This window comes from Myotis davidii, unplaced genomic scaffold (genome assembly GCF_000327345.1).
Source record: "Myotis davidii unplaced genomic scaffold, ASM32734v1 scaffold173, whole genome shotgun sequence".
NCBI lineage: Eukaryota > Metazoa > Chordata > Mammalia > Chiroptera > Vespertilionidae > Myotis > Myotis davidii.
The window spans coordinates 1,346,947-1,359,419 of NW_006286303.1; the positions used below are offsets into that span (position 1 = coordinate 1,346,947).

The window sequence follows — 12,473 nt, forward strand, 5'->3', positions numbered from 1 at the left end:
TAGCATCCATTTTGGATCACATACAGATTTTTCCTTATGCCAAATTCCGCACTCTAGCCATATTATTACACTGTTTTCACATAGATTAAATGCCTACGAGTTGATAGATTTTGTATGAGACATACCAAGAACATGCATTTTCTTGCTCTTTTATACACTTTTTAAAAATATATATTTGTATTGATTTCAGAGAGGAAGGGAGAGGGGGAGGTAGAAACATCAATGATGAGAGAGAATCATTGATCGGCTGCCTTCTGCACCCTCTCTACTGGGGATCAAGCCCACAGTCCGGGCATGTACCCTTGCCTGGAATCAAACACAGGACTCTTTAGTCCACAGGCCAATGCTCTATCCACTGAGCCAAACCAGCTAGGGCTTTTCCTACACTTCTTAAGGATTCATAACCATGAACTGTTGTCTTCCATAATAGCTTATGATAGAAATTTGTCATTACTCTTACCTGTGGGTCAGGCTGGCTACATAATTTGCTGGGCCCAGTACAAAATGAAAATGTTTATAAAGCAGGAAAAAAAGTGCAGTGAGAGGTACCAATGTAATAGGGATAATAGTAATCCATGAGTAATTCAATGAACTTAAAAATTACAAAAATGATATCTTTGCTGTTACTTCTACATGATACAATAAGCAATAAGTTTATTAATGTGATATCTTGATTGATTATGAAAATCTTCTAGCTTACTAGTCTGAAAGTTCATCAAGATTTATTATTTCATTTTATTTTCATTTTCAATAGATCAGAAATTCATTTCATGCAGTTTCTTTTTCAAGAGATACGACTGAAAGCTACATCAGTCGCTCGAGGCAAATGTACAATCACAAATAAATTTAGATCATTTTCATTTTGAAAAGAATCTGCTGATGCAATTGTTAGGAATCTTTATAGGCTGTGACAACACTAAGATACATTTCTAATACATTATTTTGAAATACAAACATTAGTACTTTAATTTTTCTAAACAGATTTAATTCTTCATATGAATTAGTTTTATGTAAATCTGAATTTATTTTTAAGTATAACTTTATACAATAGTGTTTTAGTTTCCTCAGTCAACAGAAAGTGGCCTCATGATTTGGGTGTAATTCAAAAGTCCTGTTTATGCTTTCTGTCATTGTATCTTCAATTACAAAGGAAAACAATTTTTTAAAGTTTTTAATTGATTTTTAGAGAGAGAGAAAGGAGACGGGGGGGGGGGCGTTGGAGAGAGAAAGGGAGAGAGAGAGAGAAATCAGAGTGAGGGAGAAACTTCCATCCATTGTCTTCCATACACACCCCAACCAGGGATTAAACACTCAACCTATGTAGGTGCCCTGATCGGGAATTGAACTGGCAACCTTCTGGTGCACGGGATGACACTCAACCAACTGAGCCACACCAGCCAGAGTGGGAAAACAATTTTAATTACCTTCCTCATTAGCAAAAAAAAAATTTGGTTAATTCAAACCTTCATATGAAGATAGTGTTATTTTCTATAGATCATCTATGATGATCTTTACATTTGATTTATATTTCTACACTGTGGTTATTTGTGTTGCAAGGTTGCAGCAGTTTTCAAAACTAGAGATCCTAAACCTTTTAAGAAAATTCTAATAATTCCTTGAAATGTTTTATTGCAATGCTCACATTTACATTCTTACTTTGTTCTAATTTACCTATAAAGCTTGCTGCCTGAGTAGCAGCAGTTACTGTCCCCAACAGATTGGAGAGCTGATATTTGTGTAGATGACACAGGGATTGGCAAGCTGGCCGACCACTGAGGGGCTGGGCAGTCCCCATGCAGAGCCCCTTCTCTTCTCTGGAGCCAGAACTGCCATGGCTGCTGCCTCTGCTTCTACTGCTGCCATCACCATCACCACTGCAATGTGGCCCAGGCGCCCGCCCAGCAGCGCCCTGAACTGCTCTGAGCATGTGCGGGTATGCTGGGGTACCTGCACTGCCCGAGCCCTCTGCACACATGCAGGCGGTGCCTCCCGTTGTGTCCCACCGCTCACATGCATGCTCCATGGTCCCACAGGACTTCACTTACCAAACACAAATTCAAAAATAATTATTGAGATTTTCCAAGGCAGCAATAGCATAGGATTAATTCCAGCATGGCGCCCTTCTGAGTGCGGCCCTGTGCAGCGGCAGAGGTTGCATGCTCATGAAACAGGCCCTGTGGGTGGTCCTAAATCTATCAAGCATCAGGATTTGAGCTGTATATAAATAACGTGAGGTGGTGGGGAAATGATGGCACTGATATATTCCTTCCATGATCTTAAATTGAGGCAAAGGTTTTTGAGAAATCTACCTTATCTTCATACGTAAGTGTGTGCTCCTTGAGAACAAAAAATCTTGTCTTCCATTACCCTGCATTTACCACAGAGCTTGCAAATAGTAGATGTTAAGTAAATTTGGTTGAATAGATAAATTGTTATTCTTCTCTTTTCAGAGGAGTAACATGTAAACAGCTGGAAATAGGTAGGTGCTCTTTTAATATAAGGCACTGAACTGATTCAGTGAAAAAAAAATCTGATCTGAGCATCTGATCCAGGGGGAGGAATATCATAACCATTGTATTTCCTGTACACTCCACAAGAGTGCATGTGTGTAAACTTCCTGAGTTCGGTAGGAGTCTTTCTGCCTTTGCCTGTACGTACAGAGAATCTCATGATTGATTTCCATCCCCCCGCTTTGTTTCCCAAGAGGACTTAATTCTTTCGTAGATCTAAGATTAAAATGGCATTATTCTTCACCAAGAATGTGCAAAGATAACTTTATAAATATTGTCTAAGATGAAACTATGAAAGACTGCTGACTAGGAAATCTAATCAGAATACACAGTATGCAAGTGGGAGATGATGAGGGGAGGGTCTTTATAACAGAGCCTATAACACTTTCTTTAAAGCTGTTTCCTTTAGTAGGCAAATCAGGGTGCTATGATGCCATTAAGTACTTTCCTTGGGGTCTTTCTTGATTCTTTCTATATACAAGTTTGAATTTTATGGTAAAGGACACAGACCTTGTCAAGTCATGAAAATGAAAGGTAGGCCTCGATATTGCAAGGCAAGTTGAAGTGAGTGCTCAGTCTATAGGTAGCCATGCCCTTTGTGAACTGTACTAGCCAGTTTTAGGGTCTACCTGTATCCAGAATGCCTTTTGATCGTGATGAGAAGTCTACACCCTATGAATAAGTAAAAATTATTAGTAGGCATGCCAAAAAACGGCATTCTCAGACCTTACTTATTCATTCCAACACAACCTCACAGTATCACACTCTTCTGCAACTAAATTGCCACACCCTGATAGACATTCCAGAGAATGCAATCCAGGAAAAGCAAATAAAATTCATCTGAGTTAAGAGCCTATGTCCTTCTTAACTCTTGCCATTTGCAACAGCATGGATGGAACTGGAGAGCATTATGCTAAGTGAAATCAGCCAGTCAGAGAAAGATAAATACCACATGATCTCACTCATTTTGGGAATATAGAGAACTACATAGAGTGATGAATAGGGACAGATTCAAGGACAGAGAAACAGCGATCAGACTATCAATCCCCAGAGGGAAAGCTGGGAGGGTGTGGGTAAGGGGAAGTGATCAACCAAAGGACTTGTGTGCATGCATATAAGCCAATATAGAGAACAACATAGACTGATGGACAGATCCAAAGACAGAGAAACAGCGATCAGATTATCAATCCCCAGAGGGAAAGTAGGGGAGGGTGGGGGTAAGGGGAAAAGATGAACTAAAGGACTTGTATGCATGCATATAAGCCAAACCAATGGACTCGGACACCAGGGGGATGAGACATGAGTAGGGGGTGGGGAGGAAGTTGGGGGTTAATGGGGGGATGAGGACACATTTGTAATACCTTAACCAATAAAGAAATTTTTTAAAAAAGAGCCTATGTCCTTCTTATATAAAACAACAAGAACAACACAATTTAAAAAATTGACAACCTGGAAAGTTGCTCTGAGAAGGGGAAATAGTAAAGCATATAAAACCATCATTATGGATAGGACTTATTCTATACATTCTGGAATTCTGGAATGGAAAAACAAAACTATTGAACAATGAAATAGGGAGTTTTATAAAAGATAAAAGATGTCTCTCCCATCTCTAAGTTTTTGAGTTTGGTTTCATGGAGCACACTCATCTTCTAACAAATTTTACTTTCAGCATTGTAGACTCTGGAGTATGGGAGAGAAGAAAGAGTATCCATTCCTATTTCGTGTCCCACACCAATTGCTGTAATCCTGAATTGCATGAAAATCCTGAATTCTAAAGTTTGCTTTAATGGGTTGAACATACTGACTCCCTTATAACAAACAGAATATGGCCAAAGGATGAGAAGTCACTTCCAAGATTAGGTTTCGGAGAGACTGTGTCATGTGTCTTGCACACCCTTGCTTGCTTGCTTGGATGGAACTTGAGGACCATTATATGAGCTACTCCACGGAGAGATCCATTGTGATTCCAGGCACAAATAGTACAAGCAAGAAAAGAACAAAAGCCCTGACTGGTTTGGCTCAGCGGATAGAGCGTCGGCCTGTGGACTCAAGGGTCCCAGGTTCGATTCTAGTCAAGGGCATGTACCTTGGTTGCGGGCACATCCCCAGTGGGGAGTGTGCAGGAGGCAGCTGATCGATGTTTCTCTCTCATCAATGTTTCTAACTCTCTATCCCTCTCCCTTCCTCTCTGTAAAAAATCAATAAAACATATTTAGAAAATTCAAAACAAAAACAAAACAAAAACTTGCACTATAACACCATCTACTGGAAAACAAAAGAAAGTGCCCTAACTATCAAGTTGCTGCACTGTTGAGAGCAAAATAAACAAGAAAACAAAAATCATTACCTCAAATGTGCAGGCAGAGAAACAATCCATCATACCAGGAACAACCAAGGTCATTTGGAAGCACAGGAAGAAAACGAAAAGTCTCCAGCAACCAAAGCCCTGGAATATTGTGATTTAGATGACAGAGAATTCAAAATTGCAATTATGAAGAGGCTCAATGAGATAAGAGAACTCAGATGGGCAGCTCAAATAGCTCAGAAATTCAGTAAAGGGACAAAAGGATTACTTTACCACGAGAATGAAAATGTAAGAAATAATTAAATTCTGGAGTTGAAGAACTCATTAAATGAAATGAGAAATGCATTAGAGAGCACTGGAAATAGAGCAGACTAGATGTGAGAAGGAATTAGTGAGCTCTAAGAATGAAACCTAGAGGAAGAAGAGAGTTAAGAAAAAATAAGAAGTGAGTTACGAAAAATAAAGGAAAGACCTCTACCGAGAGCTCTCTGAATCTATTAAAATCAGCAACATAAGGATAAGGGTATATCAGAAGGAGAGAGAGAGGAAGGGAACGGGGAACCTATGAGAACTTCCCACACCCATGGAAAGACTGGACTTTAGAGCAAGCTAACTGAACACCTGATTTCAACACAAAAAGACTTTCGCCAAGACACATTTTATTCAAACTGTCAAAAATTAATGACAAAGTAAGAATTCTCAAGGCAGCTGGTGGGAAAAATTGTAACCTACAAAGGAAGCCCTATTAGATTCTCATCAGATTTTTCACTATAAACATCACAAGCCAGGAGAGAGTGGAAGAAAATATTCAAAATATTAAAGGAGAGGAGCCATCAGCCATGGGTAATATATCCAGCAAAGTTACCCTTTAGATATGGAGGAGAAATAAAGGCTTTCGCAGACAAACAAAAGCTGAGAAAACTTACCACTCTAAGACCTGCACTATAAGAAATATTGGAAGGAGCTGATCTACCAGAAACAAAAAGACAAAAGTATATAAAACTTTGAGTACCATGACTGACAGACAGAAGCAGGAAATTGCAACTCTACTTCAGAATAGGTTTTAAATAATTATAAAGGTTAAAGACGGGGAAATGCATTAAAAATAACTATAATTATAGCCCTGGTCAGTGTTGCTCAGTTGGTTGGGTGTCATCTGTTCAATTCTTTATCAGGGCACATGACGCAGTTGGGGGCTGGATCCCTGGGAGGAGGTATGCAGGTAGGAGTTATGCAGGTAGGAGGTATGCAGGTAGTAGGTATGTAGGAGGCAGCCAATGGATGTTTTGCTCTGATACCAACATTTCTCTCTCTCACTCTCCCTTCCTCTCTCTCTCTCAAAAAGAATCAACAAAAATATTTTAAAAAATAACTGCCATTTGGTTACGAATGCACAATATAAAAAGAGAATTTAGGTTAAAATCATAAAAGGGGAGGCAGTAAAAGACTGGACAGGTACAGTTGAATGAAGATAAAAGACAATCAGAAGAGAAAGGACTATTTGTATGTCTGAGACATTTACACATATGTAATTGTAACCGCAAAACTAAATCCAGAGCTGAGACATGAAATGTACAAAAAGTAATGTGAAAGGCGGGGCAGAAATTGCTTACAGAGGTATAAAAAATGTCTACTTGCTCCTTTACTATTTGAAGGTATTCTTTAATATATTAGTTCATTTAGAGCTATATTACACATCAGTGGTTCTTGAGTTTTCAGGTACTTTAATTATGCAAATGTTTATAGTATCCTTAGACTATTAAGCTTCATATAAAATATCTGCAAAGGCTCTTTTTTTATTTTTAATCCTCACCTGAGGATATTCCTCCAATGATTTCTAGAGAGAGTGGAAGGAAGGGTGGAGGGGAAGAGAGAGAGAAACATGGATGTGACAGAGACTCACTGATTGGGTGTCTCCTGCATGCACCCGGGGAATATGCCCTTGACCAGGAATCGAACTCGAGACCCTTCGGTCCACAGGCTGACGCTTTAACCATTGAGAAAACCGGCCAACGCTCTGCAAAGACTCCTTTATCTTTGGTATGAATTCTAGCAATAACCACTCATTGAATTATAAACATAATACGGGGATGGTGGTGGTGGTGGGGGGAGAGATTAACCAAATAATTTATAAGCATATATGCATAACCCATGAACACTGACAATAGTGTGGTGAAGGCTTGGTGGAAGATGGTCAATGGAGAAAAAAGGGGACATCTGTAATACTTTCAACAATTGAAGATAAATTTTTAAAAACCGCCTAATACAGAACAGTCTTGTGGATATAAAATCATCCCTGCTTGCTGAAATCAAGTGTTAGCATAGGGGATGAGCTACAACTTGGAGACTTAACAAAGGCTATTTTCTGCACACTTTATAGGCAGTAGGTAACCCAGGGAATGCTGTTATGAGGTAGTATCATTTCCCCCTAATTTAATAGTAGTAGAGAATGAAATGAGGTTGTTCAACTAAGCTTGCAGGAAAATCAAGAGCCCCCATCCCTAAGTGATTTCTGGATTCCCCGTGTGATGAATTTGCTGACTCTCTTTGGTGCTCTGCCTAAAAGGCACAGGGACAATTTTCATTGACACAAAAAGCAGTGCTGACTGTGATCTTGCAAGTGCCGCACCATTCTCAATTATTCTCCGTGGCTAAGCTTTTGTCAAAGACCACGCTACTTTGTCCTGAGCCCCTCTGAGGACATCATGACGTCCTCTTTTATCTTCACACAGAAATGCAATGTTTGGGCAAGAAAGGGAAAAGTAAAGTAAGGAGCATGAAAGAGCGTGCAAGGGACAGCAAGGATAGCAGGGACTGGGGACGCTTAGTCAAGGCCCCGAGAATGGTTCTTCACAGGGATGCTCATTACTTTAGTTAAGAGTACAGTGAAATTCCAGAACATTGGCCAAATTCTAGTCTGACCTAGTGTAAAATGGCATGCTGAAGCAAAATACATTTCCTCCCAAGTAATTTGCTGTTAAAAGTCATTCATGCCATTGGTGTGGACATTAAGGCCAAACTACAATATGCTTTACATTTCCAATGTAGAAAGTTTGGTTCCTGAGTCCCGGTCCTGAAGATGGCAAATCTAAATGATAAATAAATATGTCATTTATTCGAATAGACTGAGCAACTCATTGAAGTGGTATTTGAATGATGGGAGGAAAAATGCTACAGCAGAATTATTGTAAGAACTTTAGAATATGCTCTGACATGCATATATTAAAATTTAGTAAAAAGAATCTCAGTTTAAAAGCTTTGGTCTACTACTTGAGGGATAAGTAAGGGGAGGAAATACATAGACTATGTTTGATATGTGCCTGATTCCTAATTAGGTTCTTTCCTCCTTAGCAAGGTATATATTAGTGCAAAATTTTAGTACTGAGTAGACCAATACTACATCTACATAATAGGAATGAAGTTAATACCCCAGTCAATAAGCCAGTAAATCTTATGTTGCATGAATGTGAAATTTTTGCTGCATCACTCAGCAAAAATTATTTTTCAAGTTTGTTTTTCTTTCACATAATGCATTTATTTCCCTTTGATTTAACCGTGGGTATTGTAACATAAGCTATTTTAAGTGTCAACTTTAATCCTCAATAGCTTCAATTCATTCTATTAGTGAAAATAAACTCAGGCAGACATTAATCCAATTTGAATAACTACATATGAATGAGGCTACAGTACTATCTAATCCGAAGTGTAACTCAATTTCATTCAAGGCTTCTCATGTATGAATACAAAAATACTTTATTTTCAGATGCTTTCATTTTAAGGTATTCCCCTGAAAAGGATGTCAAATGGTATTCAATAAAAGAGGTTTCAGACTTTCTGTTGGGCTATGATTTGAGGGGGAGAGGAGTGGAAATGACTAGTGATGATTCCATACTGGAAATCTGTGGTAATATGTGAAAGTATAAATTAACTACAATGGACTCATTGTTCCCTGAATCTTTTAGTGTGAAATGGCATATTGTTGTTATTTTCAGAAGCTATTCTGCTTTTATTAAAATGCGACAAGCAGTCACGGAGCACTTACTGTATCACTTATTATGATGTCCAGTTAATTTGTCCCTAACAAAGCCACAGACGATCTCCTCTTCCTCTGTGGCTGTGGGTGCGTGTTTGGAGCTGTGTGCACGCTCCGGGTTAGTTTGCTTTGAAGCAGCCCCGAGGAGTCTCATCCAGTTTTTAGCAGTTGGCTGGTTTGGTAAAGCAACTCAGCACTCGCAGGTCTGCCAGAAGCAGTGCTTTGAAGTTTCATTTTCTTGATGGATATTGCTTTGCTCATCCAGTGAAGACGTTGGGTATAAACACAGAGTTTCTAACAGCTCTGCCGAAACTGCGCTTTGGTCTCTAGATGTCCTTGTCCTGAGGAATTGAGCCAGCCACCTGGTCTGCATTCTTCATGACTGAGGTTATCTCAAAACAGAAATGGCAGAAAGGCTTTCCTATGCTTCGGGTAGGAGGCAAATTTGCTTTTGTAAAACTTGTGGCTGAGGAAAGCTGCCAGAGCCTGGCTGAAGAAGACATATGTTACCACCAGCCACCAAGTTACGTTATGGAATCCCAAGGTGACGGCCATGGAGACGTAGATCATCAGCTCTGCTAAGTAGTTAGGGGAGGAAACATAGTCAAACCAGTCTCCAAAGGGGATCCGGTGGTTACAGTGAATGATCACTCCTGAAATGAAAAAAGAAACTTCCTGAACGTCTGAAGCTGTGAAAAGAAGGTTCTACCATATCACCCTCCCCCAACCCCAAATCATTTACAAAAACTCCTATTAGAAAAGAGTATGACAGACATGCGTGCAAACCACCCTCCTGCCACACTTCCACGGCCAGTCTACTGTGTATTAGAGCCACATGCTCAGGTCACACTATCAACTGTAAATAAGCACAGGAGAGCCTGTTACGCCAACAGTCCTCCAAGCTGGAAATGAAGAGCTCAGACTCCACAAAGCCTAGAGAAAGATCCTCTTCTCTCCTGCCTGCCAGTCGTCATGTCAGTAGCCTGTGCAGAGGCCTCCGAAGCTGTGGCCGCCTTCTTTCTCTCACGGGGAGGAGGGCCTGCACCCTGGGCCGCCTTTACCCAAGTTCACTGTCCAGCGGGCCCGACTGTAGGTGTCTCCTTCGGACCCTGCACAGAGTATGAACTGCTGCAGCAGGAGTCATGGCAGGACAGGCATTCGGAAAGTTTCTTCCCTGCTCTGACCCAGTATTAGCTGAAAGGAGTGCTGCAGAGACTGTAACCAAAGGAGGCATTATGCTTCCAGAAAAATCTCAAGGAAAAACAATGCAAGCAGCAGTAGTGGCTGTTGGATCAGGCTCCAAAAGAAAGGGTGGAGAGACTCTACCAGTTTGTGTTAAAGTTGGAGACAAAGTTCTTCCAGAATGGGGAGGCACCAAGGTAGTTCTAAACAACAAGGATTATTTTTTATTTCAAGGTGGTGACATTCTTGGAAGGTACACAGACTGAAATAAATCACTTGAAATGGTATCGTGTGAAGCTGCCCATTTCACTGACGTTCTGAAATATTTCATCACGTAAATAATTTCTGTGCCTCTTTTATAACAAACTAATGATATACAAAAAATGGCATGCAGTGTCTCTTAAAATTTAGTTTCACTGTAATGACATAAACATTAAAAAAAAAAAAGTGGGGGGGCTCAGACTCCAGAGTGAGACTGCACAAGTCCAAACCCAGGCTCTACACCTACTGGCTGTTACCACTAGCCACCAAGTTATATTATGGAGTCCCAAGGTGATGGCCGTGGGAACTTTAGATAAGTTGCTTAACCTCTCTGTGCCTCAGTTTCCTCATCTGTAAAATGGAGATAAGACTGTACCCACCTCAAGTGAGCATTTGTGAAGCTATATGTAAAACCAAGTAGGGCCTGGCACAAAATAAGCACTCAATAAACGCTGAATAATACTGTTCCATTTTTAATATTTCAAAAAGCCTAATAAAAACTGTACCTGTGATAAGTTAACACAAGTTTTAAAACTAGTAAAAAAGTCAAGAGTTTTGGCTGGAATGATACTAACTCAGCATGGTCATACTAGTGCTCACATACTGGTCAGACACATATATGCAGTGCAGGCCCTAAATGGTGGGTACAGAATCTATAATAAAATCATAACATGCTAATTAGACCAGACAGCCGAACGACCATCCAGACATCATTCTGGACGTCCTTCCGGACAAAGCCGTGGGCCACGGCAGGGGTTGAGGCAGAAGCGGTTAGGGGTGGTCAGGCAGGCAGGCGAGCACTTAGGGGTGATCAGGCAGGCAGGAGAGTGGTTAAGGGCAATCAGGCAGGCAGGTGAGCAGTTAGCGGTGATCAGGCAGGCTAGCAAGCAGTTAGGAGCGATCAGGCAGGCAGGTGAGCAGTAAGGGGCATCAGGCAGGCAGGCAGAGTGGTTAAGGGTGATCAGGCAGGAGAGCAGTTAGGGGCGATGAGGCAGGCAGGCAAGCGGTTAGGAGCCAGTGGTCCCAGATTGTGAGAGGGTGCAGGCTGGGCTGAGGGACACCTCCCCACCCCCGTGCACGAATTTCATGCACCAGGCCTCTAGTAGAATCATAAATACCAGGACTAGTGGGGCCAGAGAGAACTCTCAGTCTAATGCTCTCATTTCACAGACGGGAAGATCAAGACCCAGAGAGATGTCTTACCAAAAGTGAATATTTGATCAATTAGTCACCTAATTAGGGCAGGAAGGAAAAGGATGAAAGTACATGGACAATTAACTTCTGAGTATTAAAATCCACACGCAGTGGCTCGGAAAGATCTTACCTGCTTTATTTTTCCTGAGATTGCCGAGAATGACATGGCACTTATACTGATGGACCGACGACCAGATGAACATCATCATACCGAGGATATGGAACCACCGAGTTTGCATCAAGAGATTTTTCCCTACCACATAGACTGCAGAAATAAGAACTGTGTTGTTAGCCAATGCTGCAAAATCTCAGAGGCTCGGGGAACTGAAAAATCACACAGTCAGCAGAACACACTCATCCACTTACTCTGTTCCTCATGGCTATAAAACTATGCTGATAGAATTTCCCAAGTACAGGAGGAAGAACACCAAAGCAGACTTGTTCCTCAGCCAGGGGCAGCTTCAATGGCACCTGGCAGAAAATTCCACAACGATACATTCTCTTGTTCCTTCTTCAAATGCTTTAAGCACAGAGTTCAGCTCTATCTCCTACTCTTGTGATGTATTCTCGTGTGGTGCGACAACCTTGCTAATTGCCCAGCCTGGATTTATGCCTTCTTTCTTATATTCTACTGTCAGAAAAACACTTTCTGAGACCTCTCCTGAGCTACTCTCCTAAGCCATTGTTAGGGAGACCCTGAGGGCAGAATGCTGACTTGATGGGCTCCAGTCAATCAAGGAAACGACTGCAAGTGAAGGCCAAGGGTGGGGGCTTCCCACAAAGAGGAGAAAAGTCAACTCCAAGATGGAAGACAAAACAGTATCCCTTTCTGATTAGACAGAACCTAGACAGAGAGATTTCGTTTTAGGAAAGGAAATACTCAGAGTATTATCTCCTCTCTTCTCCAGCTATGTGGAAGAAGAGAAGAATGCAGAGCTCTTAAGTACTGGCATCAGAAAAACAAATTAAGGACTTCCCTATGATCAGC

General features: G+C 40.9%; 1 protein-coding gene and 1 pseudogene across 1 annotated transcript in view; one reads left to right on the plus strand and one right to left on the minus strand.

Annotated features, from left to right (window-relative positions):
* Window positions 1–8,542: 8,542 nt before the first annotated feature.
* Window positions 8,543–12,473, minus strand: part of SRD5A3 (steroid 5 alpha-reductase 3) — a 38,705-nt gene continuing 34,774 nt past the window's right edge. Inside the window, exons 5-6 of the mRNA XM_006757839.2 lie at window positions 11,616–11,750; window positions 8,543–9,501 (exon numbers count right to left, since the gene is read on the minus strand). Of these exons, the coding sequence (XP_006757902.1) occupies window positions 9,242–9,501; window positions 11,616–11,750 (395 nt within the window). The 3' untranslated portion in view covers window positions 8,543–9,241. The remainder of the gene's footprint in view (window positions 9,502–11,615; window positions 11,751–12,473) is intronic.
* On the plus strand, window positions 9,509–10,477 carry LOC102760510 (annotated as a pseudogene).